We start from the raw sequence: 20,217 nt of genomic DNA on the forward strand, positions 1-20,217 counted from the left end.
TTATATTTCTGCAGCGGCGCGCTACTGATACATGGGTCTCACGCAGCTGGTGGCAACACCAGAGTAAACTTATCAGATTCGCTAGTGCTTACAGCCAGGAAAACCCACCTTGATATATTTAACAAGTTTACTGCGGTGTCACTGCCAGCTGCACAAGAGCTGCGGGTCAGGAGCTAATGGCTTTAGCCTGGCATTACAGTGACATAGAGGCAGCTTTTAATTATCACCAATCTGAAGCCTTTCCAACATCGACCAGTTCCATCTTTTCTCTCCTGCACTATTCTCATTGAAATTTTCACCCACAAATCCTAGGTTTGTGACAATACTATTTACACCAATTTCAAATGGTTCTATTAATGGGTATCACAGAAATAGAGGCGTCTTCTTGATGCTGAGCAGAATCCAAGAGAAAAAGGAGGTAGCCTCAAAGGGAGGAATTTAATATCAGGAGGTCATAATTCTGAAACACAGGTTCTACTTCATTATCACCTTTATAATCAGGTATTAGCAGACCTCTGGGAAAAGCTCGTTAAGACTGGCATCCAGGAGGAAACAGTTGGTAAACAGGTTTTCCTGGCTGGCAGCCCCGGCAACTCTGGAGAGTCTCGTAGTCATTAGATCCTTTTATTATTGGTGTCAGTGGGGTGTTTGCGACCAGTACCCGAAGCACATGTCTCACAGAACTGGTGGTAACCCTGCTGTATCTGCCAAATCTGGCTGCTGGGAAATCCCGGCAAAACCCAGTGGCCGGATTTAATGTAGGGTTTGCAATGGAGTTGCCAAAGGCTGCATAATATCCCTGAACCAGCAGCACAAGCACCCCACTGACACCAGCTTAAAAGGACCGATGTGTTGGTTCTCCTAACTGCTTCCCTTATCTTTGATACCACTGGGGGGAGTGGTGCTAGGAGTGGGGACCCTCTCCATTGAAACATTGTGCTTGCGGGGTGGTCTGCACACTTGGTGTCAATTTACTTTTATGTTCCACCAGACTTCCGGACTGCTGGAGCCTGCTCCACTTTGCCAGTTTTTTATACTTCCCATTCTACTTACCTATAACAACAACAGCAACAAAAACCTGGATTTATATAGCGCTTTTAACGTAGTAAATCGTCCCAAGGAACTTCACATGAGCGTTATCAAACAAAATTTGACACCGAGCCACATAGAGGTATTAGGACAGGTACCAAAAGCTTGGTCAAAGAGGTAGGTTTTAAGGAGTGTCTTAAAGGAGGAGAGAGAGAGGTGGAGAAGTGAAGAGGTTTAGAGAGGGAATTCCAGAGCTTAGGGCCTAGACAGTTAAAGACACAGTCACCAATGGTGGACCGATGAAACTCAGGAATGCGTAAGAGGCCAGAATTGGAGGAGTGCAGAGATCTCAGTGGGTTGTAGGGCTGGAAGAGGTGAAAGAAATAGGGAGGGGTGAGGCCATGGAGGGATTTGAAAACAAGGATAAGAATTTTTAAATCGAGGCATTGCCAGGCTGGGAGCCAGTGTAGGTCAGTGAGCACAGAGGTGATGGGAGAACTGGACATGGTGCGAATTAGGATACGGGGAGATGAGTTTTGAATGAACTCAAATTTACAGAGGGTGCAAGATGGGAGGCTAATCTCACATTTTCAATGTCTCGTATACATCGTCTATTTCTTTGATTTCTCTCATTCTGCATCCTTTTGTCTCACTCGCACATCACTTCTGCCCTTTAACAACTACCTGATCCCCACTGTGGCACTTTACAGTCCTTATCTGTCTTTTCCTCTGTGTATGGTGGTTGTGTGCTTTTCCTCCATGCCTCCATTCCCTTGTCCTATTCTTTTTTAGCTGGTGTTCCTCTATAATATCTTTCTGTTCTAAGGAAGGGTTTATACCTGAAATGTCAACAGACTTGTGGTTTCCCATACAAGATGCTGTCTGACCTGCTGAGTGTCTCCAGCATTTTCTGTTTTTGTTTCAGATTTTCAGCACCTGCAGTATTTTGCTTCTTTTTATATATTGTGTGAGACTTTAGCATATCCCAGCGAGATTACTTTCAGGTAGCGGGCGGCTGTGCATTAGAGCCAGTGCCACTGGCACAGAGTCACACTGTATAAAACCAGCTTCAAATTGTCAGGGTTCTCTTACACAGCACCAGCAATGGGAAGTGAGTTCTGTGCTGTGACACAGTTCCCTGGTGTACTGGGAACAACAGTACTGCACAAATATGAATATTTTGGCACTGACCAAAAGTGATTCAATTGCTTTGCACAACCTGCAAGTTCTTGTGATGGTAACATTTTGGAAGTTTTTATTTTTTTAATTCATCTCAGGATGTGGGCATCGCTGGCAAGGCTGGCATTTATTACCAGCTCTAGTTGCCCTGGAGAAGATGGTGAGTAGCTTGCTAGGCCACTTCAGAGGGCAGTTAAGAGTCAACCATGTTGGTGTGGGGCTGGAGTCACATATAGGCCCAGACCAGATAAGGACGGCAGGTTTCCTTCCCTAAAGGACATTAGCGAGGGTTTTTACAACAATCCAACAGCTTCATGGTCACTTTTACTGATACCAGCTTTTTATTTCCAGATTTTAAAAAAATGAATTCAAATTCTTAATTTGAACTCACATTCTCTGGATTATTAGTCCAGTCCACTACACCACCATGTAGTGATGACAATCGGATTTTCTTTGGGATTTGGTTTTGTAATCAGCTCGGAGGTCAAAAATGTAAGTATGCATGAGGCTGAATCACCCCTGATCATTAACGTATGACCGGGTTCTTTTTAGGCTGCCATGGAAAGTAGATAGCTTCTCCACAGTATAGAGATAATGGATGGAAAGTCATCGGGAGAGTGCACCCGAATTACATTGGCTCACAAATTTGTGAAATGATCCCAAACTACTTTTATTGTTCTCTGTGTGCTAATTATAACGGAAAATTAGACTTGAGTTGAAAGCAATTGTCTTCAGTTATAACTGCTATTCTGAGCTATGCTATACTACGTTAATGAAAATTAGAGGAGATGTCTGCTTGTTGAAGCTTTGTTAAAGACCAATCATGAGAAATTCATACAGAATTTTACACGTGAGAGGGGATATAAACAAACAGTGAATCCTGAACTCACATTCAGAACATTCCTTATAGCAAGGACATGGTTTCAAAGTGCCAGCATAGCTACTACTTATTAGGGGTAATTTATAAAAATGTCATAACGTAACCAAAATAAATGAAGAAACAAGTTGCATTTATATAATAATTTATATGTACGTACAATTCCAAGATAATTACAGATGAGGAAGGCCATTTGGCCTATTTTATTTCACCTTTCCAGAATGGTCTCAAAGTCCCCCCCCCCCACACACTTCCGTTATTGCTTCCAAAGAGTTAATTCCATGTGTTGATTACCCTTTATGTGAAGATAAACTTCCTAAATTTCCCCTTTACTAGTTTAGACCATGATCCTTTGTCTTACTCTTGCAATTTAATTGCAAGTAATTTTTCTCCAGTCTTTCCTCATAACTGAGACCTCTAAGACTGGATCATCTTTGTGGCTCTTCTTTCACTGCTTCTCTGGCTTGAATGTCTCTCGTGTCTCCTGATCAGAACTGGAGACAGTGCTCACTACATCGTTGGATCAGAGCACTTTTACAGTTCGATCATGTCTTCCTCTGACTTGTCTTGTACTGGTTTAGCTATATAATTCATTATACTGGCTTTGTTGATTGCTGTTCTGTACTGGTTGGGCTTGTTGAGTGTCGAGTCTAGTTAAAGACTTCTATATCTTCTTCAACTTCACCCTTAGCTATTTCAACACCATTCGTGGAATATTTCCAGTGACCTATTATTTTTCCTTCCTATGTTTAATACTTTAAATTTGTCTGCATTAACTTGCATCGGCCATCGTTCTGTACACTTGCTTACTTTCTCCAGCTCATTCTGTAATTTCTAAGCTGCCGCCTCAGATTGCATTACCTCTCCTAATTTAGTATCATCTGCAAACCTAACCAATTTGCATTGGGTTTCCAAGTCCAAGTTTTGGACGTAATTAGAAACAGTAATAGTCCCAACACCAATTCCTGTGGCACCACACTCAGTACTTTCCCCCATCCCAATGTAACTCCTTTAACAAGTTTTCTACCCTTCAGCCAATTTTGTATCCATGCCCAAGATTTACTGAGAATCCCCAGTGCTTTGGGCTTAACTAATAGCCTTTCATGTGGAGCTTTATCAAATGCCTTCTGGAGGTCTAGGTACAATACATCAAAGGGCTTACCACAGTCCACTTGGGATGTCAATTCCTCAAAGGGAGACAGAGAGGTGGTCAGGCAGTATTGTTCCGTTCTGAATCTATGTTGTTTAAATCATTATTGTGCAGATAACCTTTAAGCATACCCCTGATAATCAATTCTATTATTTTACACAGGACTGAAGTGAGACTAATGGGTCTGCTGTTACCTGTGTTGGATTTATCACCATTTTTGAATATAGGCACCATGTTGGCCTATTTCCATTATACACGTACCTCCCCAGTGTCCATTGACTCCCTCACAATAATTTGTCAATACCTCAAAAATCTCTTCTTAATTTGTTTTGGTGGTGTTGGTGGAGGGATAAATGTTGGCCAGGATAACTCCCTGCTCCTCTTTGAATACTGCCACGGGGTCATTTACATCCACATGAGCCAGCACACAGGGCCTTGGTTTATCACTTCATCTGAAAGACAGCAGCACTAACCATACAGCACTCCTTAATCTACTCAGTCTAGATTATGTGCCCTAGACCAGGAATGTCAATGGCATAGAAGATAAGGGAGGTCGTTAGGGGAACTCATAACCTTCTCATTCAGAGGCAAGAGTGCCACAATTGAACAATGCTGACATTTAATGGGGATATTTTATTAAGCATGCAATGTAATTTTCCTGTGCCCAATTATGGTGTATCAATTCAGTGTTAGGTTGTTTTAAGTAAAAGGATAAATGATTCTTTCCTTTCTTTAAACAGACCTGATCCTGACTCTCATGAGAAACTGAACAGCATGCCTTAATCCTTTTTGCTTATCCATGGTTAGCTATGTTCTTGATTTGAACATGTTATGTTCCATTGTATCTTAGATAGATTGCTTCTTGCTTTTCAGTCTCTTTCAATATTGAAATATATATTAGATAAATGTATTACATAGTTGTATGTTGTATACATTTTGTACATTTTGATGATGCATTTATTAACTAATTATTTTATTTGAATCTTCCTAGATTATAAATTATGTAGAATATTCAACTAATTCTAAGTTTGTGTTGCTAACTCTGTGACAACTGTATACTTAAAAAAAAATGGCCACATCTGCTACTACGGCAACAGTAATTGCCTTTTGATTATATTTGTTAAAATGAATAGGCTGTGAAGGGTTTCTTACACAATTCTGCAAAACAGCATATGATAGACTTCAAGAGGATATAAACAGGCTGTGGCATGGGCGGACACGTGGCAGATGAAATTTAGCGCAGAAAAATGCAAAGTGATACATTTCGGTTGGAAGAATGAGGAGAGGCAATATAAACTAAAGGGCACAATTCTAAAAGGGGTAGAGGAACAGAGAGACCTGGGGGTATATGTGCGCAAATCATTGAAGGTGGGAGGGCAAGTTGAGAAAGCGGTTAAAAAAGCACACGGGATCCTGGGCTTTAGAGGCGTAGAGTACAAAAGCAAGGAAGTCATGATGAACCTTTATAAAACACTGGTTCGGCCACAACTGGAGAATTGTATCCAGTTCTGGGCACTGCACTTTAGGAAAGATGTGAAGGCCTTAGAGAGGGTGCAGAAGAGATTTACTGGAATGATTCCAGGGAGGAGAGACTTTAGTTACATCGATAGACTGGAGAAGCTGGGGTTGTTCTCCTTGGAACAGAGACGGTTGAGAGGAGATTTGATAGAGGTATTTAAAATCATGAAGGGTCTAGACAGGGTAGGTAGAGAGATACTGTTCCCATTGGCGGAAGGGCCAAGAAGGTGACATGAGGAAAAACTTTTTTACACAGCGAGTGCTTAGGATCTGGAATGCACTGCCCGAGGGGGTGGAGGAGGCAGATTCAATCATGGCTTTCAAAAGGGAACTGGGTAAGTACTTGAAGGGAAAAAATTTGCAGGGCAGGGTGGGGAAGTGGGACTAGCTGGATTGCTCTTATATAGAGCTGACACGGACTTGATGGGCTGAATGGCCTCCTGTCTTGCTGTAACCTTTCTATGATTCTATGATTAACAAAAGCGATAGATACAATATCCATAATTTTTTGAGTTTAGAATTTTTACATAAAATCTATAGGCTTGTCTTAATCCCTGTACAAAAGCAATCTGTTTTGGTTAATTAGGCATCCGACATGCAAAGCAACCCATCACTATGTTTAAGAGTATCAAAACCAAGCTACTGAGAAATCTACACCTGTCAAATTTCTCTTTGCCAATACAGAGTGCACATTCGTCTCCTCATAAGAACACCCTCCACTTACCTAATTCCAGGTTGGAAGAGCCAAAACTTAGAGACCACCAAGTGTGCACATGGTTGCTGTTGGAATTTCACCAGCTATAACCACACATATTGTCAGTATAAAGGGGCTCCCTCCAACCTGTGTACACCCATAATAGAGCTGGTTGTTAGAGACCCGGCTATGTTAGAAAGCTGCAGCTTTATCTACTTCAGTGTCACTCCTGATCCCTAATCATCGGCACACTGCATACTTATTTCTACAGTAAGAGTTGACTCGTGCCCCTTGACCCTACACATAGATTGCCCTACCTTTGATGGTTTCATAACTCCCAAACTTCATAACAGAGGTTATTCACAAAGTAACATGTCTGGCACTATTCATTATGTACTGAGAATTGTATATCTCAGTTCATCTATTAGCGCAAGACAAAAATATCAACAGATGGAACATAATATTTGAGCAGTACTGTACATATGGCTCAACCGAGGTCTGACTTGTGGTTCCTTCAGCTTAAATAGGTGCAATGTACACCAAATTTAAAACATCTTTGGCACAGCATGTTAAAATGGTCATTAGATGTTGTGCTGGGCATTGGAATAATGCCTTCAGATGATTTGCTACTTATTACAAAACACAATTACGCTTGTTTCTGAGTCCCAGTCAAAGAAGTAATTATTATTTGAAAAAAGTGAATCAATAAACAAACTCTTTAGGCAAGGAAGTGCATCAGTGGTACCATTCATAGCACTCACCTTTAGACTGAACTATTGCAACAATTCTTGCGCAGTGACCACAATCTTGTATTGCATATACACCATATTTTTGTTTCCTTTTGCAAAATCTGAAAGCCAAATAAATGTACTGATCAGCAATAAACCATATATAGTATAGAAAAGTTTTGAGTTATTCAGTGACAGTTTAAATAAAACATTATGGCAGACTGAAATAAAGCATAAGGGATACTTCAAGCAAATGCCATGTATTGTTAAGTATTGGGGAATTATTTCTAATTAAGGGGATCATATACTAAAACATTAATGGTTCAGTGGTATACTTTGCAGAATTCATTGAGCAATTTCGTGCCTCCTCATCTACTAAAATATGACCCCAACCCACATTACAAATCTCCTGTGGGGGTCATGTTGACTTTGTAAGATAGTGTAAAACGGCTGATAGCGAATTGGCAGCCCATTTTACATCTCTCCCGATTATTATTTCCATTGACGTCAAAGTCAAAATGACCCCCCTGTATCTGAAGCATAACTTTGTCAGTGATCATGCCACTGATGCACTGTCTTGTGGTTAAATTGGCATTATTTCCATTTTCATTGAGCCAATACTCACAAGTGCCTCCCACTCCGTAGCAGAAGTCAATTGCAGCACAGCGAAGGTTGAGATCTGCTAACTCAGCACCGACTGGGAATGAAATCTTAGGACCTTCTGGCTTGTGTGGCTTAGTGGCTACGTTAGGTAATGCCTTTACTCACCAGGCCACGTAACCTGGTAACTCAGATTACAGACATCATATGGCTTCTAGTCGATTACCTTGTTTGAGAAAGAATGAATGTTGCAACAAGATTAAATGTTTAGTATATCGGAGTGACTGTTTATTTCACAATAATTTTAGTGTATATGCTAAAATCACAGCCTTTTGAGCGATTTATCAATGGAAGGTTTACTATGACTGTAACTGGGTGCAATTGGTTAATCTGGAAACTCTAACAGCCCCTAAGTGTGGGATGATGTTTCTGACTGGCCTGAACAAGGGACACACTACTGATAATGAAGAGGGTGAAATTGGACTTGGGCGGGGACGTTAAACAGGTAGAATCGCATGGACCGCTCGTTATACCACATGGCCAGTATTCGGTTCTAGTGAAGTCAGTTGACAGAATATTGGGTGAAGGGGCATAACGGGCGACCAATACGATTCCCCCCGCTTAGCGACCCCGCCCAAGTCCAATTTCACCCCCCAAACTGTATATCAATTGCTGTTGAAGTGGAAGGCTAAGAACACTCAGGAGAAAGACCTGTTAATGTCGATGATTTGGTGGAAGTTCCGAGGGAGCAATTTTAAGAAGCTGGCGGAGAGCCCCGTCGAACGTGAACACAAGTTGGAGATAATGCGATAACCATGATTCTCTGTCTGGTGCTCACCACTAAGGTGGCTCTGCACTGACAGAGGAGCCCCACAAAAAGACACCTTTGGTATAGTTTTCCCTGATATTTGCAATACCACCAAAGTGCACTGGAGGTTGATCACTATACACTAAGGGTCATTTGAGATATTATTTGTGGGCATGAATTAGCATAATTGATGCTGGATATTACAGTTTTTGAGGCAGGAATTTGAGGTATTAAGATGCGGGAAGGACAGTGAATGTCGGAGAGGGGAAGAAAAGTGTGTGTAAGTGAGTACCATAGTTCAATTGAATTTTTTTGTGTCATGTTTGTAATTTATATTAATTATTTTTTTTATTAACACTCCCTTGTTACCCTCAGCTTTTTTTCCTTTAAAGAGAAAGTGTGTTCTGTTCAAGTGTTACATAATCCTATGTATTAAAAAGGTATCTGTACATATACCATAGAAACATAGAATCTTACAGCACAGAAGGAGGCCATTTGACCCATTGTGCCTGTGCTGGCTCTTTGAAAGGACTATCCAATTAGTCCCACTCCCTCTGCTCTTTCCCCGTAGCCCTGCAAATTTTTCCTTTTCAAGTTTATATCCAATTTCCCCTGGAAAGTTACTACTGAATCTGTTTCCACCATCCTATCAGGCAGTGCATTCCAGATCATAACAACTCACTATGTAAAAAAAAAATTCTCCTCAACTCCCCTCTGGTTCTTATGCCAATTATCTTAAATTTGTGTCCTCTGGTTAGCGAACCTCCTGCCTCTTGGTCTCCCTTGCAGTGCAATGTCTGTTTAAAACTGTTGGTTAGAGGCTGGACTCCCAGAGCAGAGCCTTGCTGGATGAGAACGCGAGTTGGCGATCGGGCAATAACACCATGGCCCCAATAGCCTCGCGAAAACAGAGCTTTTCTTTCTCTCTTTATTTCTCTTTCTGTACCTAATTTGACTCCAATTCACCCTATTTCCTTCTCCGGCGTTCCTCTGTTTCTTTCTCGCTCCTTAAATCTCATTGGTTAAGGAGATCATCTATTGGTCCTGTCGTTCACCAAGGTCCCAGATGCCCTGTTGTCCTTGTCGGCTGTTATCAGCTCGCATTTCCAGCAATTTGCGTCACAAAAAAATTTTCAGCTGCAGGGTGAGGAAAAAAAATCTAAATAACAGGGTGAGATGCCCCATTCCTGCAAATTCTGGGCCATTAACTATAAATTTTAGATCAAAAACACAGGGCACAGTGGAAGCATCCTATTCCTGGAAGAAATGCACAGAAGAGCCATGAGGTTGATTCCTAGGAACAAAAGATTGAATTAAAGAAATAAATTATTTATATCGAACCTTATCACATCCCTCAGGATGTCCCAAAGTGCCTTGCAGCCAATTGATTACTTTAGAAGTGTAGTCACCGTTTTATTTAGGCAAGTAAGTTATGTGGAAAGGTTAGAAAAACTTGGATTTGCCTCGAAGGATGATGAATTAGAAGGGACCCCTACACAGAGGACAGTAAAGTGGAATAGAAAAGGTTAATACTGATCACTATTTCAAGTTAAACCATGACTGCAGGACAAAGGGACATATAAACTGGCAAAAGACAAGTTCAGCACTGGGGTCAGGAAGTGCTTTGTTAAATAAACTGCTAGAGCAAACTGTAGAAAAAGAATTGGTTCTGAACAAATTAGCAGAACTCAAGGTGGATAAGTCACCAGGCGCTGGAGGCTGTTCAAATAAGTCAAAGGAGGAGATAGCAGAGGCTCTGCCCTCAGTCAATCAATCCTCCTCAAGTATTGTGCCATGGGACTGGAGAGTAGCCGATGTAACACCCCTTGTTCAAGAAGAGAGAGAAGAATAAACAGGGTAACTATAGATCAGTTAGTCACAACATTAGTTGTGGACAATATCTTAGAATCTCTAATTTGAAATAAAATTAGTAAGCATTTAGAAATGCCTGGGTTAATCAAAGGCAATCAACATGGCTTTGTTAAAGGCAAGTCATACTTGACAAATTTAATCAGTTTTTTTGAAGAAGTGACCAATTGGTTAGATAAAGGGAATGCAGTAGATGTCGTATACATGGATTTTCAGAAGGCTTTGACGTCTCACTTGTTTCAGGCATATTGTTTAAGATGAAATGCAGCAGCATGGATGGAAAGTTCATTGACTGACAGGAAATAAAAGAGTTAGGGTAAACGGAGTGATTTTTTTTCTGGTGCTCTGTGCGGGGACCGGTGCTCACGGGGAATGCATCATAGGAAGTCACAAAATCCACTGAATGGAAAATCATGGGTTTGCACGCTCGCTAACCCTCCAGGATTGTCCTGGAGTTTCCAGGAATTAAAGATTAATCTCCAGGACACTGCTGCGAGCAAACCAGGAGAAAAAGTCATAGGGATATTAAAAAAAGTGTAATTTTTAAAATTTTCTTTGAACGCTTTCATTTACTAGTTCTAAAAATATTGGAGATGGGATAAAAAGGCCGTTTGACTGATAGTCGAGCACCATCCAATCGGATAATTAAGAACCTGTTCGCTTTCCAATTGGCACGAGAAGGCGGTGTGCTGCGAGGATGGACGTGTCTGGCGGCCAATAACGGGAACGTGGAGGCGGGGCGGTTGGAGGCAAGAAGTCATATGATGCAACCTCCAGAAATACGTACAACCAGAGTTGGCAACCCTGGATAAGCTCCATAACAGTGCTGCTCCCAACTGGGAGTACTAAATCGTGGAATCACCCCATTCTGGAAGGAGAAGCTTGTAATCAGTTTAAATACAATTTCTTGATAAATTGCTGAAAATAAAAATCTGTTCTCAGCTGAAAAGGTTTCCAAAATTTCTCGGCCCAAATACTGCAATCCTCATCCTCAATGATGGCAGAGTCTAGCATGTGAGTGCAAAAGACAAGGCTGGAGCATTTGCAACCATCTTCAGCCAGAAGCGCCGAGTGGATGATCCATCTAGGCCTCCTCCCGATATCCCCACCATCACAGAAGCCAGTCTTCAGCCGATTCGATTCACTACACATGATATCAAGAAATGGCTGAGTGCACTGGATACAGCAAAGGCTATGGGCCCCCGACAACATCCTGGCGGTAGTGCTAAAGTCTTGTGCTCCAGAACTAGCTGCGCGTCTCGCCAAACTGTTCCAGTACAGCTACAACACTGGCATTTACCCAACAATGTGGAAAATTGCCCAGGTATGTCCTGTCCACAAAAAGCAGGACAAATCCAATCCGGCCAATTACCGCCCCATCAGTCTACTCTCAATCATTAGCAAAGTGATGGAAGGTGTCGTCGACAGTACTATCAAGTGGCACTTACTCACCAATAACCTGCTCACTGATGCTCAGTTTGGGTTCCGCCAGGACCACTCGGCTACAGACCTCATTACAGCTTTGGTCCAAACATGGACAAAAGAGCTGAATTCTAGAAGAGAGGTGAGAGTGACGGCCCTTAACATCAAGGCAGCATTTGACCGAGTGTGGCACCAAGGAGCCCTAATAAAATTGAAGTCAATGGGAATCAGGGGAAAAACTCTCCAGTGGCTGGAGTCATACCTAGCACAAAGGAAGATGGAAGTGGTTGTTGGAGGCCAATCATCTCAGCCCGACACATTGCTGCAGGAGTTCCTCAGGGCAATGTCCTTGGCCCAACCATCTTCAGCTGCTTCATCAATGACCTTCCCTCCATCACAAGGTCAGAAATGGGGATGTTCGCTGATGATTGCACAGTGTTCAGTTCCATTCACAACCCCTGAAATAATGAAGCAGTCCGAGCCCGCATGCAGCAAGACCTGGACAACATCCAGGCTTGGGCTCATAAGTGGCAAGTAACATTCGCGCCAGATAAGTGCCAGGCAATGACCATCTCCAACAAGAGACAGTCTAACCATCTCTCCTTGACATTCAACGGCATTACCATCACCGAATCCCCCACCATCAACATCCTGGGGGTCACCACTGACCAGAAACTTACTGGACCAGCCATATAAATACTGTGGCTACAAGAGCAGGTCAGAGGCTGGGTATTCTGTGGCGAATGACTCACCTCCTGACTCCCCAAAGCCTTTCCACCATCTACAAGGCACAAGTCAGGGGTGTGATGGAATACTCTCCGCTTGTCTGGATGAGTGCAGCTCCAACAACACTCAAGAAGCTTGACATCATCCAGGACAAAGCAGCCCGCTTGATTGGCACCCCATCCACCACTCTAAACATTCACTCCCTTCACCACCGGCGCACCGTGGCTGCAGTGTGTACCATCCACAGGATGCACTGCAGCAACTTGCCATGGCTTCTTGACAACAGCTCCCAAACCCGCGACCTCTACCACCTAGAAGGACAAGAGCAGCAGGCGCATGGGAACAACACCACCTGCACGTTCCCCTCTAAGTTACACACCATCCCGACTTGGAAATATATTGCCGTTCCAGGATTTTGACCCAGCGACGATAAAGGAACTCCCTACCTAACAACACTGAGGGAGAACCTTCACGGCACGGACTGCAGTGGCTCAAGAAGGCGGCTGATCACCACTTTCTCAAGGGCAATTAGGGATGGGCAATAAATGCTGGCCTTGCCAGCGATGCCCTTATCCCATGAACAAATAAAAAAACCTTCATAGGAACATATGTAGGCCATTCAGCCCCTTGATCCTGTTCTGCCATTCAATTAGATCATGGCTGATCAAAGACGGCACCTCTGACAGTGCAGATTTCCCTCAGTTCTGCACTGATGTGTCAACCTAGATTATGTGCTCAAGTCTCTGGAGTGGGGCTTGAATCCACAACCTTCCGACTCAGAGGCATAGGGCTGCTACTGAGCTACAGCTGACATTCCTGTTACATAAACTTCCTGATGTCCTATGCCTGATCAAAAAAACATATAATAGAGGTAGTACAGAGATGGCTGACGTAAACAAATTTATTGCATACCTTCCATGACTGGAATTCACACCTACATATGTATATTTTTTGGTCCTCTCATATGTGCTTCTTACCCTGTGAGTACATAGCTGTGACAGTGCCCCCCCATCCAATGCCCCCCCATTCTGGGAATGATGGAAGGGTCAGTGATACACTGAGATGCTGGGGTACCAGGGTAAAGAATGTCCCAAATGGTAACTGCGCAGAGTGTCCTTCCTTCCAATAGGGCATCAGGTGAAATGTGGTCAAGGCTTCATGATATAAAGGACAGCCTGATGGCATGCGTTCTAACATCCAGCCTCACTGATGACTACTTAGACCTCTAATGGTAGGCGTCTCCTGATGACTGTCACTGATCTGCCTGAGGACAGAAAAATGTGTAGCTGCAATAGCAAAGCCCTGTATTATGGCTCTAATCTCCCTCCAAGACTACCTTGCCCTAACCACAGGTTTTCTAAAATAGCTGACTCTATTTGGATCAAATGTTAAGAACATAAGACAGATGAAGATAAACAAAAGCCATTCGGCCTATTGAAACTCAGTCCTCTAGTGTACTGGCTCCCATAGTCTCATATTCAGCTGAATTTTAAACATCTCTAATGTATTTCTCTCGACTACCTTACCTGCTGGATTATCTATGCAAAGAAGTTATTCCTAATATCTATTCTGAATTCACTTCCGACTAATTAAAAACTGTTTCTTTTGGCCCTACTAGCTTGACCTCAGTTTTAAGTATGATTCCAGGTTTACCTCATGTATAGCTTTAATATTTTGAATATCTTAATGAAGGCCCCTTTATTCTTCTTTTCTCTAGACAGTAGAGGTGAGCTTTTTTAATCTTTCCTCATAATTATTCCCTTTCTACTTGGGTTCATTCTGATTGCTCTGCCTTACATTTTCTCCAATGCATGCATGCTCTTTTTATAGTGTGGTATCCAGATGTGTGAAGGAGCTTGCCACATCAACCAACCATTAGTTCAGCACATTATGAATATTAGAGATGGAGCTTCTCATTTCTAAGATACAGGTATCTAGGTCTCTGAGGTGAATTCTCCATCCTGGCCAAACTTTCTTCCCCATTGTGTGCATGAAGACCATAACATTGTGCATAGGATACTGGTGTTGCAGTACCCTGAGTTTGAAGGCCTGCACCCACCATACTCCTTCTGTTTGGGTCCTGGATCTAGGATGCCTGCAACCCCTTCAGTGGTCACTGCAAACCACCTGCAGCTAGAGGGAGTACTCGGGCCTCTGTGCTCTGTAGGTGCCAGGTACAGCAGTGCTGGTTGTGAATCTTCTGATGTGGTGGATGGTGCAAGAGTGTTTTAGAGGCTGAACGTACAGGTTGTTTTGTGACGTCAACAGAAGGTTAGATAACATTTTGTTACTGCTCATATAGAGTAAGGAGTCGAAATTCATCTTCCACCTGTTATAACCCCTGCCCCCCCCACCTCCCTGACAATCAGATCCATTAACTTCAATAGATGAGTATATTGGGCAGGCCTATAACGGGTAGCCCATGCGATACGACTGTTTTCGCACTATCACCCGAGGTGGATTTCTACCCCTATGAGTCCAAAGTATCGCTCATGTACCTACTGTATGAACCGTAAAGAAGGCCAACTCTGTTACAGAGTACACTTCCTATCAGGTAATGCGTATGGGAAACCAGGAGATAAAAAGAAAGGCACTTCGTGTTGGCACTGATAGATACACTGATCTCAGCATCTGTCACCCCATTTCAGACTTTGTTAGCCGAACAGTTTAGTAACAGCTTCTTTAGGTAGTGTCACCAATTTGACCTCCTCTGAGCCAACACCCATGGCCTTGCCTGTTAATTGAAAACTAGGTTTGGCTTTGCTCTCTTCTCAACATCGTAGAATCTTCCATTGATCCCCTGCCACTTTCTATTGGTGTTGAACATGGTGATCACTTTGCTGGTGATCTCCTCTCAGGATTACTTGCTTGCCTGTGGATTTGGAGAGGGGAGAATGTGCACCAGAGTATTGCTGTCATTTTAGCCATTACCTCATAGAATTGCACCACTGTGGGGGTGAAGTGTGTCTTTCTGGTCAATTTTTCTACCTTGCCTCTAAAATTTCTGCCCAACGTACCTGTACCTCATTTCTTTCTTATTAAAGAGCTAACCCATGATAATATGATTGATTCAAAACCATTTGTAAACATGATGAGTAGTGGGTAGCATGGGAATACCGAGAGGAAGCTTGAGCATCGGTTTGTAAATTTGTCGTACTTGATGACAACATTTGGAACTTAGCCTCCATTGTTGAGGCCCAGTTGAGTGGGATCATTATTTAGTATCAAACACGCACTGTACCTGACCAAGATTCCCTTGATGTTGGATGAAAAAAAAGTGAAGATTTTATTGTTCTCCTGTACTGACACACTCACATTGAAGAACAGAAAGTTCACCACAAGGTTTTTTTTGTTTTATGAAGTCACATTCCTGGCAGGGAGGCTCACCCAGCGAGAGCACATACTGGGAATTCAGGCTTACATTTCCCACGATTTTCTGTTCACAATGCGCTCCCTGCAGGGGAGGCTTCACACGGGGAAGCAGGAGTTCATTAAATTCCCCCTTAAGTGTCTAAATTTTGCCTATTAGAATTGCAAAACAAAGCAATATGTTAAAATAAACAGTTTATAGTATTATGTTAGTTCAGATCTTAATCGAAATTCAGGTTAGATTTAGATTGCTGTGGTCCAATATGTTAATTTTTTTTAAATCGCTGTTACATTGACTATTGCTGAATCATATTGACTTTTTCGATTACTTTTTAGCTGTTCTACCAGTTTGAACAAGATCTGGGAAAAGGCAGCTTTGGTGTCGTCGTCCAAGCTACACATATCCCCACACACACAAAGTGGGCCATCAAAAAACTGAACAAGGAAAAGGTTACGTGCTTTCTACAAATCTGGATTTTCCACATGTTTCAGAACTTACTAAACTCTGCCAGCCTCAGCCATGTTGTCTGTGGGACAGGGAAAAGATGTGGGGTGGGGGAGGCAGATGTTGTAGAGAAACCCTTCCTGCAATGGATGATCTAAGGACTAGCACAAAGAGCAATTAGGTTGATATCCATGGACTAGGCCGCTGCTCCTCACCTCCGTGCTGCCTGGTTGCCACAGAAGAAACAGCGGCTACTCATATCAGGGCGGGGACATGCAAAATGAGGGAAACCACAGCCTCTGCTCTGTTTTCCGCCATTTGCACTGCAGGAACACAGGGCACAGGGGCTGCCTTTTAGGCCCTGGTGTCCAGCGTTCAGAGGTTGGAGGAGGAGGAGGCATGGGGGCTAAATTGGAAGAGGGTCTTCTGCACATGCCCCCTCAGGTGAAAGAGCTTCCTGATCAAAACATTTTACAATATTTTTATATTTGCAGGCAGCACACGGGCCACTTCTTTTTGCTACTGCGGAAAGACCCCAAAGCCTACAGTTGTACGTTTCTGCCCAGACTGGTGCGACTCCCCAGTAAAGGACAGGAAGCCCACCTCCCATCTGTTAATGGCCACGTGGCCAGAAATACAGCTGAGATTGGGGGGAGTCTCAAGGGTGGGCAGAAATACCTGCTCAACTCACTTTGGCCTTTACAGCCAATTAAGTACTTTTTGAGGCCTCGTCACTATTGTAATGTCGGAAATGTGGCAGCCAATTTGCGCACAGCAAGGTCCCACAAAAAGGAATGAAATAATGACCAGATAATCTATTATTTTTAAATGTTGAACATCCAGTTACAGCTAATACTTACAACTAAAAAGGCTTAACCAAAATAATGACCAGATAATCTGGTTTAGTGATGTTGATTGAAGAATAAATATTGGCCAGGACGCTGGGAGAACTCCCCAGCTCTTTTTCAAATAGTGCCATGGGATCTTTTCTGTCAACTTGAGAGGACAGACAGAGCCTCGGTTTAATGTCTAGTCTGAAAGATGATCCTCTGACAATGCAGCACTCCCTCAGTACTGCACTGGAGTGTCTCCCTAGGGATGGACAATAAATGCTGGCCTTGCTGGCGATGCCCATATCCCGAGAATGAATTTTTTAAAAAAGCCTAGGTTATGTGTTCAAGTCTCTGGAGTGGACTTGAACCCAAAACCTTCTGACTCAGCGGTGAGATTGTTGTCCAATGAGCCGAGGCTGACACCTAGATTTAACTACTTTATGGTGAATGTGTGGGATGGAATGCTCAGTGAGGCAGATAGTATGGAAACATTTAAGGGAGCTTTGGATAGTTATTTAAAGGAGTGGGGGGTTGAGAGGGATTTGTTTTTGGGACTGACCAGGTGGTCTGCAGAGACTTTTCCAGTCCTGAACTTCTTTATATTCCTATGTAGAAATGTAATTTGTTTTTGTTGAAATTGTGATATGTATTTAGCAATTATCTGTTTTGCCTCCAGTCATAACATGCTGTGGAGCAACAAACAATATGTACTTTTAGGCTGGCTATTTAATACTCGTAAACAATTTTACAACACCAAGTTATAGTCCAGCAATTTTATTTTAAATTCACAAGCTTTCGGAGACTTCCTCCTTCCTCAGGTAAATGTTTCAGGAGCTCCTTGAAGCCTACGCATTTATACATATAGAACAATACATGGTGTTTACAGACTGCCCCTGCAACTGCCCGTTGCCAAGGCAATCACCGTGTTCAGACAGAGAGGTGTCACCTGCAGAACCCCCGAATACACATTCAACAAAAAAACAAACAGGGAAAAAAAAGAGAAAAAAAACAGAGAGAGGCAGAAACATCCGGAAGGCAGAGAGAGCCAGCAAATGACCCATTATATTAAAAACGGATAACATTTGTTCGCTGGTGGGGTAACGTGTAGCGTGACATGAACCCAAGATCCCGGTTGAGGCCGTCCTCATGGGTGCGGAACTTGGCTATCAATTTCTGCTCGACAATTTTGCGTTGTCGTGTGTCTCGAAAGCCGCCTTGGAGTACGCTTACCCGAAGGTCGGTGGATGAATGTCCATGACTGCTGAAGTGTTCCCCGACTGGGAGGGAACCCTCCTGTTTGGCGATTGTTGCGCGGTGTCCGTTCATCCGTTGTCGCAGCGTCTGCATGGTCTCGCCAATGTACCATGCTCTGGGGCATCCTTTCCTGCGAGACCATGCAGACGCTGCGACAACGGATGAACGGACACCGCGCAACAATCGCCAAACAGGAGGGTTCCCTCCCAGTCGGGGAACACTTCAGCAGTCATGGACATTCATCCACCGACCTTCGGGTAAGCGTACTCCAAGGCGGCCTTCGAGACACACGACAACGCAAAATCGTCGAGCAGAAATTGATAGCCAAGTTCCGCACCCATGAGGACGGCCTCAACCGGGATCTTGGGTTCATGTCACGCTACACGTTACCCCACCAGCGAACAAATGTTATCTGTTTTTAATATAATGGGTCATTTGCTGGCTCTCTCTGCCTTCCGGATGTTTCTGCCTCTCTCTGTTTTTCTTCTCTGTTTTTTTTCCCTGTTTGTTTTTTTGTTGAATGTGTATTCGGGGGTTCTGCAGGTGACACCTCTCTGTCTGAACACGGTGATTGCCTTGGCAACGGGCAGTTGCAGGGGCAGTCTGTAAACACTATGTATTGTTCTATATGTATAAATGCGTAGGCTTCAAGGAGCTCCTGAAACATTTACCTGAGGAAGGAGGAAGTCTCCGAAAGCTTGTGAATTTAAAATAAAATTGCTGGACTATAACTTGGTGTTGTAAAATTGTTTACAATTGTCAACCCCAGTCCATCACCGGCATCTCCACATCATATTTAATACTCCACCATTCCTCAGGCTATCAAACATTCCAGATGAGATTATCTGAGTCCTTGCCTGATTCTGCGTGGACCAAACGCCCTCTGGTACCTCATCCAAATGCCCATTATTCAAGTGTCAGCCTTAATGCTGGGTGCCAGTGAGCTATTCAACTGTGAGAACATCAAAACCAAGCTGTCACAGATCTAGCACACCTGACGTCAATACACTGCATTTCCAGCAGGGGTCACTGGATCACATTCGGGAGTAGGAACTCTGGCTGATTTTAAAGCCAGGGTTCCTGATATCAATTGCAGTGTTCCTACCAATGCCTGAACTTGGAACAATCAACTCAGACCAGGAAAAAATGTCCTTTGGCCAAATATTAAATTTATACTGTTTACGATGGTATTTGTCGTAGAGACTGAATGAGGTTCTTGTGTTGTTGTTTTAGGCTGGAAGCTATGCTGTTAGAATGCTGGAAAGGGAGATTGCCATCTTGAAGATGGTGAACCACGAACATATCATTAAACTAGAAGAAGTTTACGAAACCCCAAAGGTAATGGTTTTCTAGCTAAGGACTCAGGAAAACAAACTTTACCCTTTGAACTTTGTACGATAGTTACTCAGCAGTGGTTTCGTTTTGATCACTATCAATCTATTTGAGAGAACATGTTTTCCATAAAATTGGGCTATCTTATCAGAAATATTTGCAGATCAACCATTTGGAACATATTATTAGTTAGATAAATGAACGAACTTGCATTTTATATAGCACCTCATCGGGTCTCTCAGGACAGTAGCTACAATTGTTATGTAGGTGACCTTTCTAGTGTGTTCTTATTTGTATTGCTAATTGTAACCAAATTATTTATTTCACCTCAGTTTTCTCTCCTTGCCTGCCCTCCTACTCTGAAGCCGTTGACTCTCGCTGGGC

At 43.0% G+C, this 20,217-nt stretch overlaps 1 protein-coding gene across 1 annotated transcript in view; it reads left to right on the forward strand.

Annotated features, from left to right (window-relative positions):
- LOC137341821 (serine/threonine-protein kinase 33-like) overlaps nt 1–20,217 on the forward strand; it is a 102,243-nt gene that overhangs the window by 45,963 nt on the left and 36,063 nt on the right. Inside the window, exons 3-4 of the mRNA XM_068005326.1 lie at nt 16,306–16,419; nt 19,735–19,839. Of these exons, the coding sequence (XP_067861427.1) occupies nt 16,306–16,419; nt 19,735–19,839 (219 nt within the window). The remainder of the gene's footprint in view (nt 1–16,305; nt 16,420–19,734; nt 19,840–20,217) is intronic.

The sequence above is a fragment of the Heptranchias perlo genome, chromosome 24, assembly GCF_035084215.1.
Source record: "Heptranchias perlo isolate sHepPer1 chromosome 24, sHepPer1.hap1, whole genome shotgun sequence".
Classification (NCBI taxonomy): domain Eukaryota; kingdom Metazoa; phylum Chordata; class Chondrichthyes; order Hexanchiformes; family Hexanchidae; genus Heptranchias; species Heptranchias perlo.